The sequence below is a fragment of the Aspergillus foveolatus genome, assembly GCF_047715535.1.
Source record: "Aspergillus foveolatus strain CBS 279.81 unplaced genomic scaffold BDW70scaffold_37, whole genome shotgun sequence".
NCBI classification, from domain to species: Eukaryota; Fungi; Ascomycota; class Eurotiomycetes; order Eurotiales; family Aspergillaceae; genus Aspergillus; species Aspergillus foveolatus.
The window spans coordinates 167,287-194,928 of record NW_027396101.1 but is presented as its reverse complement, the minus strand read 5'-3'; the positions used below and the strand labels follow the sequence as shown (position 1 = coordinate 194,928).

At 49.9% G+C, this 27,642-nt stretch overlaps 14 protein-coding genes across 14 annotated transcripts; 6 read left to right on the top strand and 8 right to left on the bottom strand.

The window, feature by feature from the left end:
- Positions 1–188: 188 nt before the first annotated feature.
- On the bottom strand, positions 189–4,461 carry BDW70DRAFT_139619 (NEDD4 family E3 ubiquitin-protein ligase). The gene is made up of 10 exons (XM_073737432.1): positions 3,753–4,461; positions 3,648–3,670; positions 3,530–3,568; positions 3,360–3,465; positions 3,167–3,300; positions 1,850–3,065; positions 1,507–1,800; positions 1,321–1,458; positions 878–1,273; positions 189–827 (listed from the first exon to the last, which is right to left on the bottom strand). The coding sequence occupies exons 1-10, from the start codon at positions 3,770–3,772 to the stop codon at positions 728–730; spliced, it is 2,466 nt and encodes an 821-aa protein (XP_073594438.1). The 5' UTR covers positions 3,773–4,461; the 3' UTR covers positions 189–727.
- Positions 4,462–4,880: 419 nt separating this feature from the next.
- BDW70DRAFT_139617 (polyadenylate-binding protein) lies at positions 4,881–6,300 on the bottom strand. The gene is made up of 4 exons (XM_073737431.1): positions 6,019–6,300; positions 5,640–5,896; positions 5,467–5,554; positions 4,881–5,407 (listed from the first exon to the last, which is right to left on the bottom strand). Exons 1-4 carry the CDS (start codon positions 6,088–6,090, stop codon positions 5,261–5,263), a joined length of 564 nt encoding a protein of 187 aa, XP_073594437.1. The 5' UTR covers positions 6,091–6,300; the 3' UTR covers positions 4,881–5,260.
- Positions 6,301–6,566: 266 nt separating this feature from the next.
- Positions 6,567–7,700, bottom strand: BDW70DRAFT_139616 (vacuolar protein sorting-associated protein 29). The gene is made up of 4 exons (XM_073737430.1): positions 7,515–7,700; positions 7,437–7,451; positions 6,950–7,363; positions 6,567–6,888 (listed from the first exon to the last, which is right to left on the bottom strand). Exons 1-4 carry the CDS (start codon positions 7,569–7,571, stop codon positions 6,772–6,774), a joined length of 603 nt encoding a protein of 200 aa, XP_073594436.1. The 5' UTR covers positions 7,572–7,700; the 3' UTR covers positions 6,567–6,771.
- A 645-nt stretch (positions 7,701–8,345) lies between these two features.
- Positions 8,346–9,951, top strand: BDW70DRAFT_139615 (alanine--glyoxylate transaminase). The gene is made up of 2 exons (XM_073737429.1): positions 8,346–8,792; positions 8,847–9,951. The coding sequence occupies exons 1-2, from the start codon at positions 8,704–8,706 to the stop codon at positions 9,916–9,918; spliced, it is 1,161 nt and encodes a 386-aa protein (XP_073594435.1). The 5' UTR covers positions 8,346–8,703; the 3' UTR covers positions 9,919–9,951.
- Positions 9,952–10,176: 225 nt separating this feature from the next.
- nemA (Nem1-Spo7 phosphatase catalytic subunit NEM1) lies at positions 10,177–12,776 on the bottom strand. The gene is made up of 3 exons (XM_073737428.1): positions 12,523–12,776; positions 10,942–12,384; positions 10,177–10,884 (listed from the first exon to the last, which is right to left on the bottom strand). Exons 2-3 carry the CDS (start codon positions 12,341–12,343, stop codon positions 10,739–10,741), a joined length of 1,548 nt encoding a protein of 515 aa, XP_073594434.1. The 5' UTR covers positions 12,344–12,384; positions 12,523–12,776; the 3' UTR covers positions 10,177–10,738.
- A 144-nt stretch (positions 12,777–12,920) lies between these two features.
- BDW70DRAFT_139610 (translation initiation factor eIF2B subunit beta) lies at positions 12,921–14,605 on the top strand (the record flags this gene model as incomplete). Its single annotated transcript, XM_073737427.1, has 5 exons — positions 12,921–13,047; positions 13,109–13,245; positions 13,300–13,595; positions 13,647–14,481; positions 14,531–14,605. The coding sequence occupies exons 2-5, from the start codon at positions 13,148–13,150 to the stop codon at positions 14,601–14,603; spliced, it is 1,302 nt and encodes a 433-aa protein (XP_073594433.1). The 5' UTR covers positions 12,921–13,047; positions 13,109–13,147.
- A 295-nt stretch (positions 14,606–14,900) lies between these two features.
- rps23 (40S ribosomal protein uS12) lies at positions 14,901–15,981 on the bottom strand. Its single transcript, XM_073737425.1, has 2 exons — positions 15,436–15,981; positions 14,901–15,317 (listed from the first exon to the last, which is right to left on the bottom strand). Exons 1-2 carry the CDS (start codon positions 15,692–15,694, stop codon positions 15,139–15,141), a joined length of 438 nt encoding a protein of 145 aa, XP_073594432.1. The 5' UTR covers positions 15,695–15,981; the 3' UTR covers positions 14,901–15,138.
- A 148-nt stretch (positions 15,982–16,129) lies between these two features.
- Positions 16,130–17,270, top strand: BDW70DRAFT_139606 (DUF5315 domain-containing protein). Its single transcript, XM_073737424.1, has one exon. It carries the CDS (start codon positions 16,243–16,245, stop codon positions 16,999–17,001), a length of 759 nt encoding a protein of 252 aa, XP_073594431.1. The 5' UTR covers positions 16,130–16,242; the 3' UTR covers positions 17,002–17,270.
- Positions 17,261–18,032, bottom strand: BDW70DRAFT_139603 (MICOS complex subunit Mic12 family protein). The gene is made up of 2 exons (XM_073737423.1): positions 17,852–18,032; positions 17,261–17,798 (listed from the first exon to the last, which is right to left on the bottom strand). Exons 1-2 carry the CDS (start codon positions 17,870–17,872, stop codon positions 17,445–17,447), a joined length of 375 nt encoding a protein of 124 aa, XP_073594430.1. The 5' UTR covers positions 17,873–18,032; the 3' UTR covers positions 17,261–17,444.
- A 95-nt stretch (positions 18,033–18,127) lies between these two features.
- Positions 18,128–19,152, top strand: BDW70DRAFT_139602 (mitochondrial 54S ribosomal protein bL17m). Its single transcript, XM_073737422.1, has 2 exons — positions 18,128–18,549; positions 18,647–19,152. Exons 1-2 carry the CDS (start codon positions 18,334–18,336, stop codon positions 19,064–19,066), a joined length of 636 nt encoding a protein of 211 aa, XP_073594429.1. The 5' UTR covers positions 18,128–18,333; the 3' UTR covers positions 19,067–19,152.
- Positions 19,153–19,274: 122 nt separating this feature from the next.
- BDW70DRAFT_139601 (putative R3H domain protein) lies at positions 19,275–22,770 on the bottom strand. Its single transcript, XM_073737421.1, has 5 exons — positions 22,565–22,770; positions 22,124–22,436; positions 21,285–22,066; positions 21,080–21,220; positions 19,275–20,982 (listed from the first exon to the last, which is right to left on the bottom strand). Exons 2-5 carry the CDS (start codon positions 22,178–22,180, stop codon positions 19,569–19,571), a joined length of 2,394 nt encoding a protein of 797 aa, XP_073594428.1. The 5' UTR covers positions 22,181–22,436; positions 22,565–22,770; the 3' UTR covers positions 19,275–19,568.
- Positions 22,771–22,935: 165 nt separating this feature from the next.
- BDW70DRAFT_79169 (zinc finger CCHC-type containing 10) lies at positions 22,936–24,146 on the top strand. The gene is made up of 3 exons (XM_073744865.1): positions 22,936–23,101; positions 23,155–23,290; positions 23,363–24,146. The coding sequence occupies exons 1-3, from the start codon at positions 23,017–23,019 to the stop codon at positions 24,036–24,038; spliced, it is 897 nt and encodes a 298-aa protein (XP_073594427.1). The 5' UTR covers positions 22,936–23,016; the 3' UTR covers positions 24,039–24,146.
- Positions 24,044–24,969, bottom strand: BDW70DRAFT_79177 (CCDC12/cwf18 family protein). Its single transcript, XM_073744866.1, has one exon. The coding sequence runs from the start codon at positions 24,855–24,857 to the stop codon at positions 24,255–24,257; it is 603 nt and encodes a 200-aa protein (XP_073594426.1). The 5' UTR covers positions 24,858–24,969; the 3' UTR covers positions 24,044–24,254.
- Positions 24,970–25,223: 254 nt separating this feature from the next.
- On the top strand, positions 25,224–27,572 carry BDW70DRAFT_151510 (pentatricopeptide repeat protein; the record flags this gene model as incomplete). Its single annotated transcript, XM_073739303.1, has 2 exons — positions 25,224–25,265; positions 25,296–27,572. 2 exons carry the CDS (start codon positions 25,224–25,226, stop codon positions 27,570–27,572), a joined length of 2,319 nt encoding a protein of 772 aa, XP_073594425.1.
- Positions 27,573–27,642: the final 70 nt, after the last annotated feature.

Genomic DNA, 27,642 nt, shown 5'->3' with positions numbered 1-27,642 from the left:
TATACAGATAGGCGACAGATGGTTGCTATGGTTATGATAGACTCGCAGTGTCTGTTTTCTGTTGGCATGAAATCGTTTGAGAAGCTACCTTTCAAATGTCTTGCTGATAATTGTAGGGCTGAACATATATATATATCTCGATAACCATGAGCACCAACCCAGATGAACTGCTAGGATTGTTCTTTCTCTCCTTTTTTTTTATTTTATTTTTTTTTTCTTAAAAAAAATCTGCGCCCACTCAGATCACGAAGAAACAAAAATCAAAATGAGTAACAAATAGGTAGATATTCTGCAAAACTGGGATTCGGCATCACTGCATGAACACCGATGCAAATTAAGATGTGCAGCAAACAGCAGTCCATGTTCTTAGAGATGATACATTATATACAAGTCAGTCCACCACATCCTGGTAAGAATAGAATAAATCAAGCTTAACAATGCCGTGTGCCTGTATGTATGGCCTCAACTGAGTCCTGCTCTTCTCAAAAGAATGACCGGGAATAACAGAATCACTGCCTGCACCGTGACAGGAGAAATGACAGATTAGAAATGGACTCGACGGGTATGACGTGACCCTAGGCAGCGCTTCGCAGAGAAGATCAAACAAGAGGAGCAAAATACACTCCGTATGAATCGCCCTTCCTCGTTGGGCTGATCTCTGAAGCTGTTTGGTGAATCGAATGGATAGTATAAACGCCGGCTTCCTAAATCCATTCACATGCGTTATCTACTCCTGCCCGAAACCTAATGTCTCTTCTACAGCGATCGACAGCTTGTGCTCTAGCACCTCATGTGACTTGTACGGTGGAAGATCAAGACGGTTGAAACTGAGAAGAATCAGCGAAGAACGCATAGGCGAACAGAAGTTGAGACGTACCATGTGTGAGACTTGGGCAAGGCGATTGGATCTCCAGACTTTTCAATGGTGAATCGTCTAGGTCCATCCGAGCCCTGAAGATCCTTGAACCCGTTGACTGGAATACGAGATGTACCCGTGGTGAACTGGAGCAGACGGGACTTCTGTTCCGCATCCCAAGTGCGAACAATTTTCCAGAAGTTCTGGATGACTTCATCCTGTTCCTGGTAGCCGCGATAATCGGTGTGCTTCTTCCAGTCATCGACATCAATATCGGCAATACCTCCAATAAGCAGCTCCAGCTCGCGTTCATCAAACACGTTGACCAGATCCGCCGGGATAAGCTCGTTGAAGCCTGACATGAAAGCGTTGAACTGCTCCTCTACTCGCTTAACAATCTTCCACTCCGTCACAAGCCTAGAAATAATTAGACTGGCTTATAGAAAGAGCTGTAAATAACTTACTCAACATATTCGTGCTTGTTCTCATTAGTCACGGGTATATCTTCCCCGCCAGGCTTCAACTCAATCGTACGGCGCTCTCCGAACTTTTCGTCGTCAACCGTAAAAGTCAAGTCGATGATACCCTCAATATCGTTTTCCCTGTTGATGGTTAGAAGACATATCAAGCCAATCAATGATGAGACATACAGTGTCCATGCCAAATTGCGGTGCAGATCTTCGTCTACACCCTCCATGTCCTGCAAGGACACCTTCTTGCGTAGCATCATTTTGTAGAAGGCTCCAATAAAGAATGAATCAAGGAACCGACGGTGGAAAATGGCCAATCCAACAACACGCCCAATAAACTTGAAGTAATTCAGGTGTTCTGGGTTGACCCCTGAATGAGGATTAATCTGTAGGGTATAATTATCGTGCGCAGAGTACTCGAAAAGACAGTAGAACGGATTAAACATTTCGTGAGAAAGAAGGAAGAAGAATTCGCTGGTGCACGTTAGCAGTGAGCAAGCTATACGTCAGAGTAAATGCTTACCGCGAAAGACCACCATAGTCCAGACCATCTTCACCGTCAAACTTGATCATCAGCCGCTTTTTCAAATCGGACGCGCTCTGGCGCATGATTTCGGCGTATGAGTCCTCAAATATGTTATTTCGGCGAACCTTGACGTGGCATTGGCCAGACATGATGCGCAGCGCTGGCTGTGAGCGGAAGTAGATGAGTTTCCGTCGGAAGTCACGCTTGTATTGAGGGACACCCTGGTCCAATGAAGATGGCAGACGGGGATCATCCCAGGTGGTTGTCTTGGTATTGTGGTCAACGAAATACACTCGAGCCGTGTTTGTCAGACGCATCTCCCAGCCGCTAGGTAGTGGACCGAGTTGAGAAACAGGCTGTTGCTGAATGGTGGTGTTGCCACCACTGGCATTCTGGCCATACATTCGTATATACTGCTGCCGCCGGGGATCTACCCATGTTGTGGTACGGGTGTTGTGGTCCACAAAGTACGGTCTGCCCTCGGGAGTTGTCCGCTGTTCCCAACCAGGCGGAAGCTCACCAGTGCCTGCAGTGGTAGCTCCTGTCGCCATCATGGAAACCATGTTGCTATTACTGGCACCGCTGCCGCCAGCGGGCGGAGTCTGAGCTTGCGGCTGAGTTTCCGATAAATTGGGCGAGCTGGCTCCAGTCCGGTCCTCAGGGAGCATTCGATTCTGGTGCGCTCTCCGCTCTAACTGCATATTAGCCTCCCGCTGAGTGCGCTGTGTTTGCTCATTATAGTTGGCGGACGGCCTGTTCCAGGTCGTGGTTCGAGTGTTGTGGTCCACATAATAGGTTCTTCCCAGATTATCCTCGCGTCGCTCCCAGCCTGCTGGTAGTCGTCCTTGATTATCCTCAAATGAACTGAGATTAGGTCGTGGTACGCCCTGCCCGTTGGCGATCGGCGGCGCACCGTTGGGCGGGGCGATTTGACTGGTCGGGCGGGTAGCCGATGGGACACGCTGCGGGTTCAATGAGGCACTCGATGCAGCTGCCGATTGATCGACAGAGCTAGGTCCAGCATGGGGTAATGACGGTGTTGGTGCAACCTGCGGAACAAGCCCGCTGGATGTTGAAGCTCCAAGTTGTGTCCGGTGCAAACCGTTCGCCTGGTTGGGGTTGGGTGTGCTGAGATTGGTCGAGAGGTTGATGATAAGCTTTCCATGTACGACGAGGTTGTCATTAGACTTCTTCAAATCTCGGGTAAGCATCTCTGTCAAGCGCCGCAGAATTGCGAGTTAGCTGAGGTGTATCTTGAAGGAGCCACGAACATGCCGCGCAAAACGCGGAGGTTGTGGAAGCAGCATAACTCACCATCACCGCCCATCTGTAAATCAATAACATCTCCGATGCGCACGTTTATGACGCCAAGGAAGCCTTGATCCTTCTTCTTGAATTTCTTCTGATCAAAAATCTGAATTGCAAGGATACTGTCCTCATTGACCCGCCTGAAAGTTCGCAACAGCATCAGTACCTACAGAGTAGCGACATCAGCGACAACACTTACAAATCAAACATCTCATTCCAGTACGGGTTCAGCGTCTTCTTGATCACTGATGTCGTGTGTGTCTGCTCACCTCCAACGGTAGCCACGGCGAAGGGATCGGGTAGTCCTAGAACAAGAGAAGTTAGTTCTGTCACTGGGAGACAGCCAGGCTGAAATCATCCGGGACATACGGAAAACATCGCGCTTGTATAGGCCATCCGCAGCGATAACTATGTCATCCAGTCAGTTTCCATCAGCGATATGCTACATTGCTCGGCCTGGTCCTTCAATGTAGATGTGAGATCTTACTTGTAACCCTAAGATTCGGCTGGCTGTATAATACAATTGTCAGCATATATCCAACGCAAGAATCATCCCAGTGACTGAAAAGCCAGCTAGTCCAAGGAAACTCACGCAGGCAGATTGGACCCCATCCTGCACAGGTTTTCCAGTCGGTTGTAGACGCCCCGGGTGTGCAAATAGCCAATCAAGGCAAGCCTATAAACGGGTTTTCTGCGTGCACATCCACCGCAGTTCACCAAATCAAAGGCCCGACGGTAGCGTTGATTGTTCGAGGGGAAGGGAGGGCCGGAGGTGGATCGAGGAGCGGAAGGACAGGGAGGGAAAAGGGCGGTGGGGGAGATTGATGGTCAGGGAGTTGAAGATGTCGAGAATGACCAACTCGAAGAGAGGAACGTGATGAGCTCAGAGTCGGCTGAAGCGCGGCGAGACTGGCGGTTGTACTTGCACAGTAGTGCTGTGTATTGGGGCTGAGCAGCACTGGGTGGCAGTCTGGCAGTGGCAGATGAATGGGTTCGCGATGCCGCGGCCAATCAGGAGCAGACGAGGGGCTCACCCGGGAGGAGCAACTCGCGATGATGTGGTCAAGTCGCGCTGACTACTATGGCCGTGGCGAGAGTGAAACAGTCTTATTAATGAATGTCAATACGAGCTAAATAACCGATAATATCAATACTCCACAGGGCGAAAGAACGAGAGGTGCGAGCTGGGCTGTAGTGTGGTTGTTGATTGACTGTATCACGGCGGGGTGAACAAGAACGAAGTATTTAAACGTACGACAAACTCGCTCCATGTCCCAGTCCTCGCCACTGCAAGTTCAAACACAAGAAGTTCTGCATAAGGTCCGGAATAAACACCACTCTGCTTTAACTACTTTTATATCACCTCACTGTAGGTTCAGCGGATCAAAATCCGAGCCAAGCTGATTCTCCTATGACGATTACTGCAGTGCTCCTATTATAGATCCAGAGTTCCAGACCAGACAAGGCAGCAGAATTCCTGACCCACAAGTAGTATTCAAGCCGGCTAAAATATCAGACGCGTAGGACAATTCGAGCAAGGCTACTTCCAATCATCCATAATCGGATGCTGAATAACATATTTGTACCTGGATCAGCCTCTGTGCGGCTTGAACTATTGAGTATATATAGATGCTGCGGGTCCATTATACGGGGTAAACTATCCGGTCCTTTTTCGGGTATTGAACAGTTCCATGACCATCATAACAGGGCAGTTGTTCATTGTACACTATGCATGCCAAATGGTTCAATATCAAAGGAGTTTTAGCTTTATCGTTTCCCTCGCATAGAAGTGATTTCCCCTTTCCTGACCATTATCTATCGATGTCATAAGATTCAGAATGGAAAGATGTTGCTATCAATTAATCCATCCCACCATCTCGTCCAAATTTCTGAGGACCGAATGGTTATCATACAGTAGTACAGCCCAGCCTCAACTCCAAGGAAGTCTGTCCTGAAAAGTTCAATCAAGTGGTCCGCCTTCGACTTCATAAGCTTTCACGACATGGGCGCTTCTCTCCAGGTTTCCCTTCTGATACGACGAATCCACCTGAAAGTTTCGCATGCAACGATCAAATCTGGCATGTATGTGCATGAATATGATCAGTAGGGCGCATAGCCTCGTCCACGACCGCGATAACCGCCGCGATATCCACCACGAGGGAACCCTCCACGGCCGTATCCGCGGCCGCGACCACGACCGCGTCCTCGACTGCTCATACCAGGGAGGTTGGTGCGTTTGGGAACGACCTGCGCCGAACTTGTCAGCCAACTGAATCAGAGCTTTCTATTCCATAATGTCTTTTCACCTTCAAGTTTCGACCGCGGAAGACGCTCTCGTTTAGAACAAGGGCTTGCGCCACCAGGCTGGGCTCGGCGAATTCTACGTAGGCATAGCTATATCACCAAGTCAGTAGGGCTATATCTCAAGATGGCAAGGGGCTCATCTGGCAACTGCTGTGACTCTGAGGATACCACGTACCCTTTGGGTTGGCCTGTGAATTTGTCTAGAAGAATGGTAACGCGATTTATGGAACCGCAGCTCTGGAAGTGCGCTTGGATTTCCTCTGGCGAGGCTCCATAATCCACATTACCGACAAAAATACTCCGGGCGTCGATGTCTTCCTTGTCTTCTTTCAGGCTCTCGGATTGCTGGTCGAGGGTAGCTTGCATTTCCCGTAACTTTGCCGCTTCAGATTCCATCTCGGCGACCCGTCGTTTCATGGCCTCGATTTCTTCCTAGATTGCGCGAAAGAGTGTTAGCTTTGATTTCCAGATAATCTTCCGAATGCTGCTTAAAGGCGCGCATCAAATTCAAGCTCCTTGTTTGCTGCCGATTTGTCGGCGTTTCGCAATCATACCTCATCGTCGCCTCCTTCTTCATGAGGCGTTTCCAAGCGCTCATCCTTAATCTCTGTCTCTTCTGTAGTCATTGTGCGTGTGTGTAAAGCTGACGATGCCCTCTTTTCCTCGAGTCACGGGTGTCTGAGATAAAGCGTGTGCAAAAGCGGAAGCTCTCCACCTGGTTTGAGTTGCGGATTGCGGCAGTAAAATGTCTTAGCAGAGGAACGTGAGCGCCGGCAAGACCTCGTGTCAAGCCCAACTCAATAAATCGTCTGTGTCTGTTATAAAAAGAGAGGACGACAGTAGGAGATATTTTGTGAAATAATGAGATACTTGGTTGAAGCTGAACACCTTAATTTCTACTTCAGGTCTAGCGTCTTTTTTGTCATCACAATTCCGGGGACCAACTACTATTGCATCACTGCAGTGGAAGGATAGATATGAATGCGAACATGATCTCTGCTCATTCAAACACTTGTGATAGGCTGGTCACTACTCCATTCTTTGTGTAAGGATTATGTAGAAGAGATGTGTCGCTTACTAGGGACTTGGGTTAAATGTAGTCTAAGAAAGGCATCCTGTTCTTGGGTGCATTGATACATTGCATAAGACAAGCACAACCATAAACTTATATACAGGGCTGCTATAACTTATTTGGACTGCTGGTGTGTACTAGGCTCTGATATTAGAGGTTTATTATTTCATGAGCATTGACGTCATAACACGGTCGGTATCTATATCATAAGCACAGCAAGCAAGAAAGGTTCGGTTCATGAGGAATGGACGCTATTTTTTCGATAAGACACTTTCTCGACAGCAACAGTCTCGACTCCGTTCGAGTCCGTCTTCAGCTGGTAGACATACAGCACTAGGACGTCTCCCTGGATCTATCTGGGTGTCAGAGAGTGCCCAAAGTTTTGGCTTGCGCAGGGAAAAAGTATGACTCACATCCATTAGACAGAAGCTGGGTGTCGGTTCCTCTCCCTCTGGCCAGTATCCTGTGCTGAGAGCCCCAGTGGCACTCCCCGGGTTCACGAAGAACCTCCCCTCCAATTCGAAAGCTTCGAATCGATGAGTGCCACCCCACAGTAAAATGTCTACATCCATCTGGCGAGCCGCAATGAGGAGCGCATCTGCATCACCTGGGGGAATGATTGTGTGGCCATGGGTGAAACCGATACGAAGGCTTCCATGGGTCACAACTTTCGAAAGAGGCAGGTTAGGAGAATCGACATCGAAATCGCCTTTGACCAACTGTAGGTCCGGCGCAACCTGGCGGAGAAACTCGAATGTGCTTCGATCGGTCAAATTACCCAGACACAGAATCTGGCCAATCTTGCCTGGCGTGAGGAGCTTCCGAAACTGCGATAACGTCAATAAGGGAGAGTACGAAGGAGTAACCGGAGACGATGCGACGCGGAGGGATTATGTGTACCTTTGCCGGAAGATCCTAATAGCGCAATGTTAGTACATGGTGGGTGATGTTCTGGGCAATTTGCGTTTGATCACATACGGGAGCTCTGTCAGGGATAAAGAGGTCACCGATGACCAGGACTAGACGCGAGGTCATCCTGGGGTAACCGAATAGGTCAATAGCCCATTCCAAGGTCAAATAAACTTAAGAGCCAAATAAAAGCTCCCAGGAATTGTCGCAAGGGAGCAATCGGTAACTCTGAAGATGTTGATATGCAGCTGTCAGACGCGCTGGTACCTAGCGATAACGGTGAAGCTACCGCGGGGAAAACTGGGTCTGTCACGGTCTGACAAACCCTGAACCCTAGCTATGTGCTGGATTTGGACTAGTGCCAGTCTGCAGGAGTATTCTCGAATTTTTGGATTCAAATCTAGAACATTTGCAGCAAGACTCTCTTGACATTTATCATGAGATAGTAAGAGGCTGTCAAGGAATATGACACCCGTCGTATGGACTACTCCGTTTACTTGAGTACTGCGAGGTAGATGGAGCATGTGCTCCCAAGTATATAGCTAAGTATATAGTTAGGAAGAACTCATACTAATATACATTGATCAACGGCAAATATACAAAGCACAACCCTATCGAGATTGACTGCAGATCAATGATGAGAATATGTTTGGTCAGCGTTTAGCCAATAAGGTACACACTTTAGATAGTGGTATTCCATATTATGCGGAAACTGTATGTTGAGCCTCTATGCAGAAGCCGGAATTACTGCGGAGATTCTGGGAAAATTCCGACGCCGGGGAGAAAAAGTGAGAAAGAGTCAGTAGGAGTGGGGTCGCTTCCAGTCTGTTCGAGTCTGTTGAGATTTTAAAGAAGACCGTCTGAAACCTCAGTTAACTCAGACTCTGCATCTCAACAGACCTTAAGTAACTTTGTATACAACTGCATACATCATCATTCATTGCTTGTGAAAGCCACCGGCCCGAATAGAGCTCCGGGGACCTCCGAGAGCACGCTCGTTGGTTCACTCCATCCCAATTCCACCCAAGACGAATTCCCCACGGGTCGAGAGCCGACCCCTCGGGAAACTCTGGCGGCCAAACGGACTTCGCAGCGCCTGAGCCTGATCTCGAGGCATCTGGATCAGAGACTCCCGCTGCCTGAGCTTAACACCCCCTTCTCGTCCGAGAGGATCGCCCAAGCCCCAGACGACGTTGAATATAAACCCCTCGTCCGCTCTACCCCTCCTACCATCTCTGATCCTCAACCCTCTGTCATAATGTCGACTCAACCCGCTCACCCCACCTTGCTCATTCCGGGCCCTATCGAATTCGATGATGCCGTTCTTCAGTCTATGTCCCATTATGCGTGAGTTTCTGTCATTTGCTGTCCATCGACTCCAACTAACTTGTCAATCACCAGCGAGAGCCATGTGGCCCCCGGTTTCGTCAAGGTCTTTGGAGAGACATTGTCCATGACCCGGAAGCTCTTCCAGTCTACAAACCCGGCAGCCCAGCCCTTTGTCATCTCCGGAAGTGGCACTCTAGGCTGGGACTTCGTTGCTTCCAACCTTGTCGAGAAGGGCGAGGATGCCCTCGTCCTGCACTCCGGCTACTTCGCCGACTCGTTCGCGTCCTGTCTGGAGACTTACGGCGCCAGTGCTACACAGCTCAAGGCACCCATTGGGGAGCGGCCATCCTTCGAGGCGATTGAGCAGGCATTGAAGGAGAAATCATACAAGGTCATCACAATCACCCATGTTGATACCTCCACTGGTGTTCTGAGCGACATCAAGACGGTGGCAGAAATCGTTCGCCGGGTCAGCCCTCAGACTTTGGTTGTTGTGGATGGTGTATGCAGCGTCGGCTGCGAGGAGATTGCTTTTGACGAGTGGGATTTGGACGTCGTCCTCACCGCAAGCCAGAAGGCCATCGGCTGCCCTCCCGGTCTCAGCATCATTATGTTCTCCGGCCGGGCAATCGAGACCTTCAAGTCCCGCAAGACTCCTCCCTCGTCATACTACTCCTCCATGGCCAACTGGCTTCCCATCATGCAGAACTACGAGAACTTCAAGCCGTCCTACTTCGCCACTCCCTCCACCCAACTCATTCACGCCCTGCACACAACCCTTTCCCAGATCACATCCCGGCCGATGGCAGAGCGCTTCGCCGCCCACCGCCGGGCCTCCGACCGCGTCAAGGCTGCCGTCGCCGAACTCGGCTTGCAGCAGCTGGCCTCCAAGGTCGAGAACCAGGCTCACGCCATGACAGCCATCTGGCTGCCTGATGGACTGGCCCCGCCAGATGTCCTCCCTGGTCTGCTGAAGCGTGGAGTTATCTTTGCTGCAGGCCTGCACAAGGAGGTTGCAACAAAGTACATTCGCTTTGGGCACATGGGTGTTAGCATCATGGACCCCGCTCGGGATGACATTGAGAAGGCCATTGCAGCCCTCAAGGAGGCCATTGCCGATGCGAAACGTGCTAAGGGTCTGTGATTGCTATACCATTAAATATATAACATAGTAAAATATAAACAAAATCACTATTCAATACCTGACTTAAGGCGATAGCATGCCCATACCTTATTATCAAGGCGTATAGAACGGACTCTGTAGTCTCAGCCCAGGGGTCTCAAAGTTAAGAAGCCTCGGAACCCGGGATTAGCGTAGCTTTCCCTATCAGGCAAACGTTTCCCGTCAGGTGCCCTTGTGGCCGAAATCGGAACTGGTATATGTAGAAGCCTCGGGAAGCATGCCGGGCCCCGTTGACACAGCGAATACTGGGATATGTTATTTAGCCAACTCCCTGGATAACACAAACGATACTGGAATGGCTATACAATGGTGACCGGCAAGGCTTCCGATATGCCTCAAATTTGATTTGCAAACTTATTTTTGTATCGGGTTACGGACCGTGTGGTATGGATATTAGCAAGTCATACACCAGTTAACCTGATATGGAGTAAATAGGCATGCATACGCGGAGAGAAACAGTCGTTAGCTTTATCGCTTCGTGCAAGTAACATCTGCTCGGCGCAGTAATACACATCTGAGGAGGCAAGACGAGAGGTGCAGCGATGATTCCAGGCGAGGAGAAGCAGATAAAATTAATGTAGTAAGCCAACAATAGTCAAGGAAAGGGGTATGGGAGGATAATGATAATTGTAATGCTAAAAACTCGGCATGCTGCCAGTTCAAGAAACCGGACTCTTTACAATGCATTAGGTAAGTTAGGTAAAACAGTGCGGATATCAGAGCTGAGAAGGGTAACAAGTATAAGCTAGGCATGGTTTTGCGTCGAGGACAAGCTGCGTGATTATAGAGCGTCTGCTTCTCCTCTACGCAGTGCTAGAAAGGCCCGAACATCAGTGACGTATTGTAGGGCTTCTAGCATTGGGATGAGATGGAGGAGGCCGTTATCTGTAGGGTCATTGATCCAGCCCTCGATCGGAATGGCGTTATCTAAGAATTGGTGTTAGTATTCGCTCAAAATATTGGACCAAAATATAATCAGCCTACCTTCATGGAAGATGTAGCTCATTGGACTGTTGTCCAAGATCATGACCCGGCTCAGATCCGGCTCAACCGAGCTGAGATCCTTGATATAGGCGCCGTTTCGGAAGGTACAATGTTGCCGGTAGTACCGGGCTTGGAAGTATTTCCGCTCCTGTTCCAGCCAGTCGATGACTGGATCGGCATATTCTTGCACACTTGCGGTAAAGACAACTAGCTTGTACCATTTGGAGATCTTGCGTAGGAATTCGTCACAATGAGGTCGTTTGTGCACATAATATAGGATGGGATGCTGAGGTCCGAGAGTGGTAGGAGGAGCGCCAGGTGAGAGTGCAGTCGTCATCGGTGTAGCTAGTTTGACCTCGACCATGTGGCCGCTGGACATGCGGCCACCTTTAGCGAGAGAGTGGATGAGTGTCTCATCCAAGTCAAGGACGAGCGTTTTCTGTGTAATCCTGGCGTTTCTGCCAGTCGCCGTGTATGACGGGAGACGAGACGGGATGAGCGGCCGAGGAGGCACCGGGGAATGAGGATATCGCGTGACTAGGTGCACAGAAGGTGAGGCTGGCGACTTCAAACTATCTGGGTCGACCGAGTCTTGACTACCATTCCGCGGCGACCGGTCGAGGTCAGCACTCCGCGCTCGGCGTTGCCTTTGTCGCTGAAGAGCTTCCTCATTATTGAGTTTGATTCGAATGGACCTTCGCGGGGCCGTCCCGTCTGATACCGATTCTTCACTTGAGGTCTTCTTAGCGGCTCGAGGTCGACTATTTGTGAGACCTTTCATTACGCGGCGATCACCTTCCGACTCGGAAGTACTCGAAGCAACAGAATCTCGGGAGGGATGGGTTCTCAGTTTTTTAGAAGAGCCAGAGCGCCGCTTGCCTTCCATTCGAGTTGCAGACTTGTTAATGGTGTTTGAACTACTTGAGGACGAGGAACCAGATATAGAGCGTCGAAGCTTTCTCACCGGCGCCAAAGGCGAGTAGCTCCCAGTCTCATCTCTGAAGCTCTGAGCTACATACACCCCAGGCGAAACCAATGTTTCCAGGATGAACTTGATTGTCTCGGTGACCGCTTCCAGGAGCCGCTGTGCGATTAGACCTAGGGAGCTTCTAGTAGCGAGTGAGGATGGGCTCTTTGGCAGTCCATGTAGTAATGGAGACTTCTCGTCCAGTGTATGCTCGTCATGGTTAACATCCTCCGGTGGCTCGGGCGTCTCTCGGCGAGTCTTCTCATCCGTATCGTGTGCATGAAAGTTGCCTTCGCTATATGAACGGAGCTTGGCAAGGTCGTCCGGGGGGATCACAGGAGAAGCATCCCCGTGAGAGTGAGATCGCTGGCGGCTACGCTTCGAATTCGAGGACTGGCCAATGACTCGAGCCGATAGGATATTCAGCGAGTTCATCTTCCAATGCCGCCCACGGGTGTCGGAGCTGGCGCAGGTGTCTGGGGCGCGAGTCGCGACAAGTCAGCGATCACCGGAACATTCCGAGGGGCAGCGAAGAGTACAGCGAACAGGTCAAGGCAACCATGAGGGACAGGATCGATAGGGCAGGACGTGAGATGTCTTCAGTCTGTACCAACCTCAATGCGCCAGTTGACAGCCCGTGCTTCAGACCACGGCTCCTCCCAGCCCTGGATTTCTGGTGGGCGGAACGGAGAACAGTTAAAGAGCAGAGATCAAAAGCTAATTTCAAGCTGAGACAGGAAGACCGTTTAAGTCAAGTAGAGTGGCCGGATCGAGGTGAATAAGTAGAGAGTCACGAATCAGCCTGAACCGAGGGGAGTAGTTGAAGAGGAGTAAGGATGAAGAGTCGGCAGTGGAAGACGGTACGATCGATTTGCTATGAGAATGACGGCGGCGGTTGGGCCAAGCAAAAGCCGCCGCGGGTGCAGCTCCCCATACAGTAGACTGTAACGTTATTGCCAAAGACCTAAAGGCGGGCACAAAATTCCCTCCCCATCACTCCCATCCGCTCTGCCAAATTTACCCCTCCGCACTAGATCGACTCTCACTTGGCTCCACGGAAGTCTTTCCTGCATCTAGAGTTTCCGAGTCCCCCGCCTTAAGAAGGTTAGAATCCCTGGAGCCCGAGTTGTGTTGTGCAGGTAAAATTTCCCGCGTGTCGCCCGCCCTGAGTCAAGAGTCCCGCTGGCTGATGTACAAAAGGACCTTGTACACCAGAGCACCGGTATTATAAAAGACACTATGCCGGCCACTTCTGCTCCTTTGACGCCGGGGTTAGCGTCGTTCCTAAAGTCTCTGAAGACCAATCCCATCGATACATCTATTGATAATCTGATCTCGTGCGTCCCGAATTGTCCCTCCCGTTCGGTCAATTAAAACTGATGCAGCAGAAGACTCCTCAAACGAAGACAGATCCGACACTCTAGATCATGCGCAACTGCCACTGCTTACCTTTTGCGCAGCGTCATATCCGCATGTAGGACGAGCGATGCCTCAAAACTCATCGAGCGCGTGCAGAGCGTGGGAAGACGGCTGATAGCCGCACAGCCCAGGGAGATGGTAGTCGGGAACATTGTTCGGCGTGTGCTGGGGTTGATCCGTGACGAGGCAGAGGATGACAGAGACGGGGATTTTACCTTGAGCGATGCGGGTTCCGAAAGCCAACCGCAGACACCTCGTGCGGGAGATGGTAAGCCCTCCAGGTCTTGCTGATAAAGTGAGGTTAATGTGAATGTTGCAGAACCGTCCGAGTTCCATGGCTCCGACCGAGGTGCCTCAAAACCTATATCCTCGCTAGCCACCCATCCCGTTTCTATGTTCAGTCTGCTCTCTCACCCAGAACCCGAAACGTCACTACCTGGTACGCCAGCAACCGGCTCACCATCCGGACGCCTGCCCGGGCACACCCAGAATAAGGATATCCGCGCTGAAGTCCTGGATGGTATCAACGAGATTATCGATGAATTGGGACAGGTGGATGATCAGATTGCTGCCTATGCACTCGATCACATTCACTCTAACGAAATCATCCTCACACATACTTCGTCGACGACCGTACAAAAATTCCTCCTCAAGGCCGCCGCGAAGCGGAAGTTCACCGTCATCCATGCTGAATCATACCCTAATAACCATGAAGCAACCCATGCCACTGTCAGTGGTGCTGCCCCCAACGACGATGAGATCCTCAGCACCGAATCGTTCCAAAAGCCCTTGATCGCTCACGGCATCACGGTGATTCTCATTCCTGACTCCGCTGTTTTCGCCCTTATGTCTCGTGTCAACAAGGTCATCCTCGGTACGCATTCCGTCCTTGCCAACGGCGGTCTCGTTGCTGCAGCAGGCACCCGTGTCATTGCCCGAGCAGCCAAGGTGCACCAAACGCCGTGTGTGGTTGTTAGTGGTGTATACAAGCTCAGCCCGGTGTACCCTTTCGATTTCGAATCCTTAATCGAGTACGGTGATTCAAGCAAAGTCATTGACTACGAAGACGGCGACCTGGTAGACCAGATTGACGTGCAAAATCCGCTATACGATTATGTTCCTGCGGAATTAGTTGACCTTTATATCACGAACTTGTGAGTCTCTCATCATCTTTTCACATGGAAGTAACTAATTCTTGTCTAGAGGCGGACATGCGCCGTCATACCTATACCGTATCGTGTCTGACCACTACCGGAAGGAGGATATCAGCTTCTAGTAAAACCACTATAGGCTACACTGAAAATAAGGATTAAAAGCATTGTCATGATTGCGGTATATAATGTAGGATTAGGCACTCCAGCGTGGCAAAATAAAGGCGCCTACTGAACGTAGATGCCGCATGCATACCTCGTAATACATGAGGGGACACTTAGGAATTGGTTCTAGTTGTGCAGCCTTCAGCTCATACCGCTTGAAATTCAACAGCCAAGCACTAGGGTACAGGTTACAAAGAAGCGGGATAGTAGCACATGATAATGCGCTACGACCGCCCTACGTCTGGTAGCCAAGGAGGGTTTGAGAAATTTCTTGATTTTAGGGCCCTTCCCAGAGAGAAAAAAAAATCATGGCGCCGTCTTTTTGAGTATATCAATCGTAGTATCTGCTACGGTTTTTGCAGGTCGTCCATCCTGAACCATAAATTCCAGATCCATAGACCATACCGCCCGATGTTCAATGGAAACGGGCCCCGTCAACTTCTTCTCGGATATCATTCTTGGACCAACGTTCGTCGCCTCTCGCCACGGAGCCGTTTACGAACGGGGCTTCTCCTTCTTCTCCTTCCACAGAGCCATCAGACCGACACCAGAGACCTTGACGACCTTGAAACGAACACCGGGAATATCACCCTTGGCCTTGCCCTTACGACCGAAACCGGCGAGGAGGACTTCGTCGTTCTCATCGATGAAGTTCAAGCAACCGTCATTGGGGACTGAGAAGTGTTGTTAGTTGTGATTCTAGAAGCCTGGTAATTCCCATTCCCATGCGCTCCATCTCTTAACCCATCGCAAATATGCCGAAACACGAAATAGGAAACATAGGGCACCCACCGAAAGCAGTGACCTTCTTGCCGTTCTTGATGAGTTGAACCTTGACACACTTTCGGATAGCGGAGTTGGGCTGCTTGGCCTCAACACCGACCTTCTCAAGGACAATACCCTTGGCGTGAGAAGCACCACCGAAAGGAGAAGACTTGTAAGCGGTACCGAGGAGACGCTTCTTGTAGTGCAGATCGGCCCAGCGGTTCTCACGACGAGTAGTCGCGAGCTTGCGGGCGGCGTTTAATCCCCTAGGCTTTCCCTTACCCATCTTGTCGGATTATGATCGAGTGGACGGCGTACTGTGCGGAACCAAACGTTAGAACTTTGTCGTATGCAGAAAACTTGCTAATGGTGTGATGTCGATGGCGAAGTAGGTTGGATATTGGTAGAAACGGGGCTGCAGATTTCCGCGGAAAGGAAAGCAGAATAATTTCCCTGTGTTGAATCTCGACGATAACAGGCAGAAGGTACCAATGCGCACTTACCGACTGATGGATATGTGCCGGACGGCTGGTGGTGTTTGTCGAGAGTCGAAGGGTCGAAGGTTCCCTTTCACGGCCGGCGTCTCGCTAAAGTCGGGGAGGGCGAAAATGTTCTGCTGTGCGCCTCCGCCCTAAACGGCAGCTAAGCGAGTCTGAGGTCCGGATCGGATAAACGTGCCCCGCCTGCCCGATAACGATAACGATAAGAAGCCATAGGATTGAGTTACTACATTTGGAGTGTTCCATCTCGTTTTACTTTGAGTAACATAGAGAGAATTTGTTATTGGAAGAATGTGAGAAACTGCTGAGAGTTGTCCAGCTGCTTTTAGTATTCATGGACACCCATCTTCCCCTTGACTCCTTGAGAAAAGTGAGCTCCCAGCGTCTGCCTCCTCCGGCCCTTTTCCAGGGTCCGCCGTCCCACAATGCATCGAATCTATCGCTTCAACCGCCCGTACCTTCAGTAGTTACTACTGGAGGGGACCAAAATGGCTCGCAAATTCCTCTCTTGCATCGCAGGCGCTCTTCACCAAAACCTCTCGACGCAACTGGCCTCTCTCCGTTTTTGTCCCGCACTCAGCCTAGGGGTGAGGTAGATGGCTCCGATGCGCTCTGGGAGGAAATGCAGAGCGCCCTCTCCGATGTGGAAGTTAGTGCGGCTGTCCGGGGACATGTATTTGGGGAGAAGCATTCCGAAGCACTCGAGAATCTGCGAATGAAACATCTACGGCTCGCGCAGGCATGGGGGCGGGATGAAACCGAGGGTGACGGCGTCGGTCGCAATGCTGCTATGGCAAAGCCACCATCTTTGAGGAGAGACTCGCGGGCTGCTGCCGATATGCCTGTTGAGGTGGATGAATCGCCTAGGAATCTGGACGAAGAAACGGAGAAAGACATCCAGCTTGCGCGGGAAAGGAGAGAAGCAAATGATCGGTATTTTGAGCGAGTCAATCACAGCGTGTTGGACGTTGTAGCAAAGCTGGAGGACATAGCTCAAGCTATGCGTGCAATGGAAGCCGAAAGCAAGGACATTTGGAGTGAAGATGACAATTTAAGCATGTCTACACAGGCCACTGTTAATACAGCTGGTTGAGTTGAGAGCCGGTTGAGAAAGCTCACGGGGTACTCCAGCAAACTCGTTTCTAAGCGCCTCAAAAATTTGTATTGCAAGGCGAGGATTTGTACAAGCATGCATTCAACCCGGCCTACAAGCACCCTTTCATGACACCTTGTCGGGTCGAGTTACCGTGCTTGGTATATCCCGAGCCAAGGAAGACGTCCCCAAGCTATTATTAGAGGAATATGAAGCAAGCAGGCTTGCTTCGTATTTAAAGCACTCATTGCGCGGCCACCACGTCTATACCCGTATCCTTTTGTATAGAAAGTGTATAATCATATAAAACCCTCATCAAATTTTATTTATACAAACCGTCATGGGTATCAAGAACAAGATGATGCTTGCCGCAAGATCCATCACCGAAAAATTGAATGTTCGAAGAACATGGAAAGAAGATTGTGCATCAAAACACCGTCAGATCACTGTCCCTTAACGTATCTTTTCATACCCATCCAAGCCTCCGCAGCTGTATCCCGTACATCCTCCCATTGAACGTTGTATGCCTTCCTCGCCAACACCCGCACCTCCTCATTCCACCGGTGCTTGAGCTGGTCTCTCATTCCAGATCTGGCTGGAGCTAATGTCCCTCCAAGGGGCATCCTAGTCTCATCATCTTTTGGAAGTAATCGCCGGTCATACGCGCCTCTAGATGAAGCGAGCCATTCAATCATCCTCGTTTGATCGCGAATAACGGCTTTCTGATCTAAGCGTGTGGAATGGTGAACCTGGATGGTGATGTAAAGGACTGATGTTGTTAGAGTGAAGCCGCTGAGCTTTAGGGTAATTCTTGTTAGCCGGCTCGGCCTAATTACCAGAGTTGACATACAAAACCGGTAAGAAAGCCCATGTTTTATGGTTTATTGAGATTGCTGCCTACGTATAGGTATGCAGTGGCGGATGTATGTCTGGCTGGGAGTCGAAAAAATTAAGCAGCGAGGGGGCAAGGGGTAAGCCGATGGCTCTTTTATGTAGATTTGGAGGAGCACAGAGCCAGAACGGTATTAAAATGAATTAGTAGGTTTGTTAAGTGAGATAAGTTGACAGTAGAAGCTCCAGTTTGGAAATTCTGCCTATTGACAAGTGAAGCTCGCCGCATTCCGATTGGCTCGGAGCAGAAAATGAAATCCTCCAAGAATCGACTTCCACGGCCATTTCGAGCACCACGACAACAGCACCCTCGAACCATTCTGCTTTCCATCTTACCGCACTTCTACACCTCAATTCTCCTCTACCTATATTGACCGCATCATCGCATTTTTTATTACACCCGCTCAGCTCCAGCCCAAGACGAAGTTTTGAACTTCCATCATGGCCGGAGGCGCAGCTAAATACCGACACCTGAGCCGAAAGTCCTCGCATAGACAAGCCCTTCTCCGAAACTTAGTTACGTCTCTTTTTAAACATGAATCGATCACGACGACATGGGCCAAGGCAAAGGAGGCTCAACGACTAGCCGAAAAGCTCATTACCTTGGGCAAGAAGAACACTGAGACGAGTCGGAGGACGGCCTTGTCTACATTCTATGTATGTTTTCCCGTTCGTGAAGCAATGTTCCGGGGGCGAATGCAGTCATTCGACTTACCATGGAAGTGAGACATTGTATTAACTGGATAACCCGTAGACCCCTCACGAAATCCTCCCTAAACTATTCGGTCCCCTCCGTGAGCGCTACGCCAACCGACCCGGTGGATACACGAGAGTGCTACGAGTTGAGCCGAAGAAGGATGATCAAGCGCCAAGTGCAATTCTGGAACTCGTTGATGGGCCGAAAGATATGCGATTTGCGCTTACAGCAAAGGCGGTTGCGAGGCGACGCAGCCAGGGGCTCGAGACGCTGAATGAACTTACGCTCCTAAATGTGCGCAAGGTTACGCAGTTCCGAAAGAATGGCGTTGAGGAGTTGGAGAAAGCAATCTCGAAAGTAAAGCTTGACGAAGTGAATCCGCCCGTAAAATCAAAGGCGACAATGAAGAATGAGAAAAATGCGGAGCATGCGCGGGTGGTCAAGGAAGCTGAGCGACAACCAGAGGAAAGTTTGTAGGGTAGATCGGCATCTTGTGTTAGATGGTGGTGAAATCAGATATCCTGTATCATCTGTTAACATCTCATGTATTCTATATTGTTAACTGTATTCCTTGTATAATAGTACCAGAACTTTTCTAACTGCCTACAGCACGTGTATTCGTAAACATTTCCCATCTACAGAGCCGTCAGCCTTGTATTGCAAGTGTATTTTATATATTTGCTATTGGAGGAAGAGACTTTGATATTATGTGAAGAATTGTCAATCCCCTATCCCTCCTAATTTGCTCATCGATCGATGCCCAAAGTGTGCTTAGTTGCCCAGCAAAAAAATTTTGTCTGTCTTCACTTCAAGTCATCTTCATGTTTGTGTATTCTTGTCGTCTGGCATCTTCCGAACTGTTCGCCAACGCTTGTCGACCTTGGGCAGATTTGATTTGACAAACCTCCAGCCAACTACCATAATAACCATGTAGTTCGATCCACGTCCACAACAGTATTATGCCATCGAAAGCCCGTTCTTATTGACTCGGACGTGGCACGCCGGTGCCTCCTGAAACAACTAACGGGCCGTTCTGGGACGTCGGTAATGTGTTGCTGGAATAAGGGTGACTAGCAGAGTTTACATTGCGATGCTTCATTTCAAAGTCCGACGGTACTTCGGATGGAGGTGGTTTCGGGGGTAGATGAGAGGGTGTTCCCCATTTAGCAATAGAGTCTTTGCCTCCCAACAACTCTCCCCGAGTCATGCTGGCGGGGATGTGTCCCTGGTTCTTGCTGTTGACATCTTGATAGCTAGCCCATTGAGATTGGGCGTTTGGCTGCATGTTCGAATAAGAGCCAATATTCGACGAGTGGTTTTTGTTCGGCTGTCGCACCGGACCAGTAGCGCCACCAGGCACGAAAGAGCGAGTTTGAGGATTGAAGTGGGATCTGCTAAAGCTACCCGGGAGAGGGTGCGAGCCCGAGTGATTCGCCAGGCCGGTATTTAGTGACTGGCCAGGATATTGTGCGTATGGGTACGTGGCCGTACTCAACGGCTGAGTTTGATAGCTTGACCAGGGAAGTGGGGCTTGATTCCGCTGAGAAGGTTGTGAATACGCCCCTTGGTAAGGAGATGACCAGGCCCCAGGAGCAGTCTGAAATTGCACATTATTGGAAACAGGGTAGCTGCTCATGGGTGCAGCAGGCTTCGCTGAGGCCATCGCGGGTGATTGATTGACCGGATACGGGCCGTAGGGCAATTGCTGGGAAGCTGGTCCATTCTGCCACGTGCTGCTTGCACCCATCTGGGGAGATACAGGCATGGTATAATGTGGAGCAGTGTTCAGACTCACCTGCCCGGGATACATGACACCATTCTGACTGGGTATGTAGGCCCCCATGCTGGTTGGTACAACGCCTGGCCCTACCATATAAGGCTGGCTAGAAAATGAAGGATCCTGCATGCCCATATTGTAGGGCAGGGACCCACTGGTATAGTGCATTCCCGGGTAGTACGCATTGAACTGAGATCGCGCCTCAAAGCTGTCATCGTGAGGCGTTTTCTGCCTATGCGTCTTTTTCCGTCCACTTGTAGAGCTTGACCTGGACATGTTTGTATTGGGTTCGCCGTTCATTTCAGGAGTCTTAGACTCTGAAAAGTCCCGGAATATCCGCTCTCTGGCTTCCTGGTATTTGGCTTCACGTTCTTCTCTTGAAAGAGACATTCTATCCTTAGCAGGAGTTGCCCCAGCAGATGAGCCCCCGCGTTCTGCATCGTTACCACTATCACCAGCCTCCGACGTAGCTTTCGAGGGGGCAGAGGAGCTCGCAGCTATACTACCCTCCGTTGAAGGCCTCTCCCCGTCTGTGCGGCGCATAATTTTCATCGCGGGCGCCGTAGGTGGCGGAGTGCTGTTGCTGGCAGCATGTATCACAGATAAGGGAGTGGGTCTATGTCCATCAGAACGGCGTTCAGATCATCCTCGCATAATTAAAAGTCAAGGGAAGAAGAGAAAGGATCAAGCAGGACAGATGTATGTGAACTCACAGTCGACAAAACGGAGTTCGATGGAGTCGAACTGATGTGACATTATTGTCCACAAAGTGAGTCAGATGATAGTAGTCACCTAACTTATGGGCAAGAAGTCGACCGAACGCGTTCGAAGGTGGCAGTTCCAAAGATTGTTCCCTTGGAAAAGATGTTAGACGGAGTAACAGAGTCACACATCCTGAGAGAATAGCTAATGACCTACTTGGAGTTTTGGATGAAGCTTCTAACTTTTTCTTCTAGCTGGAGGATTAGAAGGCGGTCTTTTGGAGACTTCATAGCTTCAAGGAGCTTCTCATCCGGTTCTGATGGGAACCCATGTATGGGTCGACCTGGGTAAGCTTCGGAGTCGGAAACAACAAAGCTGTTGCCGACAGAATCAGTAGCGATACCACCGTTCGCTCGCTGCGGACCATCACTGAAAACAGAGTGAGGGTTGTGAAGAGGTATTCGGTGTCTTTGACCATCCCGGAACCGAGCCCCAGATTCCGACCCAGTCAGTGAGTTTGGTGCACCAGATGCATGACCGGACAGCGACTCTTCTTCATCTATGGCTTGTACGCTAGCACTGTCATCGGGGCGTAAGGAATCCTTTTCGTCCATTGCAAAGGTAGTAACCGATGCCATACTTTTCGAATCAAAACTGGTTGGTTTTGTTGAGGAGTTTGAGAGGTGAGTGCGGTCGTCTTCGAACGAATCCTCGCGCATTAGAGACCCGTTTCCGTGGCTCTCTTCAGAGAACCCGGCAGCTTCCTGATTCTTCTTTCCCGATATGTTGGTTGCTTGAACGGCCTTGGACAAATTATCCATATCTCGGTCAACGGCATCAGGCCGAGCAGAGATGGATTCCGGGCTTTCATGGCTGGATAGAGCTCTGGCTGAATTCTGTGGTACTGAGAATTCCGGCTCCTCAGGAGGCTGAGAATCGTCCTTCCTATCAGATACAAATGGCGTTTCTGATTTCAGCGGCGGGGGCAAAGCAGCGATCTGATGCTGAGGTTAGAGAAATTGCCAATTTGCTTCCAATTGATACATGGATCATACCTTTGCAAATGACAGACGGTGTCCGTCTCCTGGAGACGTTGCAGACGTCATAATCATGAAAGCACACCTGTTAACAGTTTTGAAGGGCCCTTTTCAATTGTTCTCGGGCTAGATTGTCGAATAGGTGCGGATGGATCGTATAGAGAGAAATCCGACGGTGTAAAATAGTGCGAACGAGTCAACGCTTTGCAGGATTTCAAGACGACGAAACCGAAATTCGAATGGAGAAAAGGCCACTAAGAAATCCCACTTCACACAAGCCAAAAAGAAAAGACGACATATCTTGAGACAACGTAATTCGCCATAAGGAAAGCTGTGACAGGGTTAGACCACAATAATTTGTGCTTTGCTGTAGGGCAAGCTGAAGGCAAAAAACCCGGGCAATGAATATCGAGGCGAAGGAACGAAAGCTGTGTATCAAGGAGGAAATATTAAACATACACTGTTGTCAAAGGGATTTGATCATGACTTTTTGTCGCTATTCCCAGTTCAGGAGGGGAACTACAGGTTCCCGATTCAGGCAGAAGGGGAGAGCCGCGGAGAAACGACGACTCTTCTTTTACTTGAGCAAAGAAACAGCTCGGTGGATTCAGAGGCAAGGTGAGGGGCAGACTTGCTTTCAAGTCTTAAGGGCTGGCAAGGAGAACGAATCTGATGAACAGACAGAGGGAAGCCAGATGAAGATCGGTCGCGGTCCTTCGCTTGTCAGACTTTCGTGGGCCGCTTGATCGAGTTAGCCGCGCGCTTATTACGGATACTCCACAGCATCTACTACCTGGACAGCCGCGCAAGAAGCAAAGCTGCTAAACTACTCACGCTATCCTGACTTGACGCCGGTTATTATTCGGTTCTACAGCTTTACATTACCTTTGCGTATTCATTAATCTGCCTGGATGAATCGCTATCGCAATGCGCCCGGCCTGAGAGGCCCTACCAAGGCGACTGCTTCTACGCTCTGCCAGAAATGCTTGAAACGAGATATGTATCTAGCTCCAAATGTCTGGTGATGTTTACTGACTTATACTGCTCACGCCACTACAGTTACGAGTGCAAAGTTACTGCTCAAGAACGGCCGTATCTGGCTCGTCCTTCTCGCACCCAGCAACTACTAAATCCGAAACTTCGTCCTCAGCTGACGACGGATGTCCCAGATGACAGTGCCCGCACGTAAGTTGGATCTTATTTCCCAGAGGAGACGGCAATCAGGAAATGTGCACTATTTCTCATGATAAGAACTAGGAAGGGTACCGCAAACGCTCTACTAGCACAACGTGAGGCAGAGCGCGGCCGCAAACGCGATCTTGATGAATTAGGCTCTCTCGACAACCGAGGTCAGGCCAAGAAGCGAACTCGGTCGCTGTCATCAGCTTCCGCCAGCTCTGTCTCTACTATCTCCACAAATCGGCATCGCTCAATATCACCCCGACAGGAGCGATATGGAAAGAGACGAGAAGAGTCGAAAACAAGGTCACAAACTTCCCATCATTCATCCTCAAGGAAGAGACGATATAGCGACTCATCCTCTGGCTATTCAGTGTCGTCATATTCATCTAGAGAGGTATCACGGACCCGGTCCCCAGAAAGGAACACTAGGCGACGGCGTCGGGAGTCCAGTCCGAAGGAACGTGGTCGGCCGCGCGATGTCTCACGCGGTGGAAGCCGCAGGGGTAGAAGCCGCAGTTACAGTGTGGATAGGGGGCGAATCGTGAAGGAAAGGAGATCTTTGACACACGAGGAGACGGACGCTGACCGAAGTTATGCAAAGCCATACACTTCGAGAAGCCAACCTAGAGCGTCCCACCACGAGTGGAAAGGCGTTGAAAGGAACTACGCTCAACCGCCTCCTCGCCAGCGGAGCCTCAGTCCATATAGCAAGCGGATTGCTCTGACTCAAGCCATGAATATGGGCCATTGATGTCGGAAAAGTGTTCAGCGCAAGTCATACGGGGTTCAGGAGTAAATTTGGGATTAAAGCGCATAGATGGTCCTTCTCACTATTATTATGTATTTTATATCAAACTTTATATCATCGCAATGCGAGCCCTCAACGCCGTTTCCATGCTTAAGTTCCCAGAAAGAGCGCCTATAAACAATATGCAACAAAGCGTGACCGATCCCCTGGGTATCATAATCATGCCAAGTCATCATCCTCATCTGCTTCCTCTCGTTCACGAACATGGATTCCTTCGACAAGCATCTCACCCTCGATACCAACTTCTTCTCCCTGCTTGTCTTCGTTGGCACCGGCACCTTTCGCTTTGGCGGTGCGTTGCGCTTCCTCTATGCGCTGCCTGACAAGCTTTGCAATTGCATTCTGTGTTCTCACATTCAAGATCTTCATCTTCTCGTCCAGATCCCGCTTCAAATCCCAGTTAGGTTTTTTAGGCTGCAGTTTGAAAAGGTCGATAGGCTGGTGTGCGTCTTCGTCCTTTTTGGCTTGTTCCGCAACCTCCCTGGCAATCTCCTTCGCCTGTGACTCTAGTGTGATTTGCCCTTCCGTCGGAGCCTGGTCAAACCCCAATTTCGCTCCACGCGTTTCTGCGTCGTAATTCCGCCCGGAAAGGTACTTCTTCGTAACATCATTCAGATTGTTATTCTGGGGTTCCTTAACCTGCTCAGCGGCTTCTCCAGACGTTTCGGGTTCCGGCTGCTTCCGTTTCAGCGCTGCCAATTTCGCGAGACGTGCTTTTCGATCTGTTGCGGCAGCATCGAGAGATGCATGATTAGAGGACATATTGGTGGGACGTAAAGCGGGGCCGACAAGGTCAGCAGTATCGGGTGATATAATCTTTTAGTTCGAAGCGGCTGCAGATTGGTGCAATTGTTGATGGGCTCGAGAATGGCCGATTTTGAGGAAAAGCACTCACGAGGATAAAGTTTCGGGGTGGATGCGTGCGGGCGAATACTTGCGCCAGCCACAGCTAGGACCCACTAGCCACAGTTCATCAAAATTTCCTGGGGACGACCGAAACTCTACTCAAGAGACCAAGATACTTCACAATACTGATATATCGAATCTTTTCCTTGGTTTGCCTTCTAAAGAATCTTTGCCGACGTGATCACCTCTTGTAGACTCATGCTTTTTGCCAAGTGAATCTGAATGTCATTTTGTCCACATCGCCTGCTGCTCTCAAGCGTCCGCGTCAGGTCACCCTCCTGTTCTGCGGAACAGAGGTTCCGCACCAGACTCAATTATCGACAAAGAAAGCCTTTAGGATTAACGTATCTTAGCGGAAATGCTTTGCAGTCGAATAACGCGGTCCCACCCGAGCATAATAATGATTTGGAGACTTGTGCGCGATCCGATTATCTTGTTTTAGAGGACCCTACCCCGGGAGATGACCATGTTGCCGGCTCGCTTATGGAGAAAAGCCGACAGGTTGGAGGTGTTATAGCTAAACCTGACGCCAATCAGACTGTTCCTGTTCATTTACCTAATCTAGAGCCCCTACGAGAACCCAAACGAATCGTTCATTACGTTCAGTACGATCGGGAGGGGAAACGGCGGCACGTCCGCAGACAATTTGTGGATCAGGGAGTGTGGGAAAGGGACATGGAGATCAGGTCGACATCGCTCTACTATGATCCTAAGTCAATTAGAGCATGGAGAGCCACATGCCGTTTGATACGCGAAGCAAGAGCAGATGGGAAGCCCTTTCCAGAACTCCCAAAATTGACTGACCACGACCACATTCTATTGAAAGCTCTGGGGATGGCTTCAAAAGAAGCCTTCCGCGAAGCATGGCACCGACTGCCTAAAAACGATCAAGGTGCTCACTGGCACCGCTTGTCGCTGTGGTTATTGTGTCACTTCCCCAGGCTTGTGCCGGATTTTCTAAAAATTACTTGCCACGGACCATTTTTCAAGCCAGTGTTTGTGGCAGTCACAGACTGCATCCAGCATCTGTTGCGTTTCTTCCCTGACCTGCTGGATCGATCATTCATCATAGACCTCATGCACCCGGATAGATGGCCCGTCCTTCTGATGCCCCAACGGCCTGTCCGAATCTACGTCGCGAATGCCGATCGCGATTCTGTACACTATGCCTGGAATCTCGTCCGCAAAAAAAAGATACACATGGCACCTAACACAATTCTATCCTTCATGAAGCGTTTTACACAATTTAGAGACGTTGACGCCGCTCTCGAAGCCATCGAAATGGTCAAGGAGGCGGCACATCCCGCGTTTCGCATGAATTCCGAGGAGGTTGTCCGCCATTGCTGCAAGCTATTGACGATTGACTTTGTCGTGGATAATGGCGGTGTCCGAAATTTCCGCATCCTTCCCAAGCTGCTTGAGCTTGGTGTTCCGCCAACTCGCGACTTGATGAATGTAGTCTTGTTGAACGCATTCAGATCGGGCGACACACACGTATCACAGGGTATACTGAACTACATGAAAGATCAGGAGCTAGAGCCCGATGCGTACACCTACATGGCCTTACTCACAGATGCTGTCCGTGTGGGAGACCACGAACGCTTTCAATCATTGTTGCAAGAGATTCAGGTCAAGGAAGAAGTGCGCCGCAATCCCTGGATTATGACCAAAATCCTCCATGCACATTTTCTCACCGTTGCAAAACGAAGAGACTCGGATGAGGACCCGAGTGACATTTTCTATTCCATGCTTGATATGTATGGTCGATTGCATGACATCACTCCTCTTAAGGAGCTTCTCATCCTTCCTCCGCACTATGTTCAATACGAAAATGACGTTTCTGCACCTTCTGTTGTGGCTTTATACATTATGATCGCCACATATCTCCGCTGCGTGAAGAACATGGGCAGAGTGGAACAAATTTACTCTCGCTTCCGGGAATTTGTGCTGAGCGGCCATGGAAGTATCGCTCCGCTTGCAGCAACGGATCATACCTACAACGAATTCTTGGTAGCATTTCGAAACAGCCCTGCAGGGCTTCGACCTGCAGTACGCGTTGTTGAAGACATGCAACACAGCTCCTCCCTTCAGGGGCTCACGAAGGAAGACGGCAAGAAAATCGGGAACGGTGGCATTGGGCAAGTCAAACATACACCACCAACTGTACGGACCTGGACCCTCTTAATGAGCTGTTTTGTGTTCAACAAGCAACCGCATGCTGCTGAGAAAGTGAGAGCAATGATGGACAAACACGGGGTTCGCTACGACATAGATGTTTGGAACATGATTATCAACAATTATGCCAACTCGCAAAACGTCCCCGCTCTCGCGCGAGCATTCAAGCAAATGGAGTTTGAAGGCATTAAGCCGGACAGCTTTACTCTAAACCCCTTACGCTACCTGCGAGATCCGGAGCGGCTCTGGGTTGCTATTGATGAGTTGGATCGGGCCGAATTCCAAAAGGGCACCTTGGGAAGCGATTGGAATGCCGTGGGGAGTAAGGAGAATGAAGAGTCACTCCTTGAGCAGGGTCTTCAAAGATTAAAAGACAACCCTAAGGCAATAACATAAGATACCCATCACTCTTGTTCATTTTTTATGAAATATATTGATTTAATGGTGATGTTGTGCTCTTTAGCGT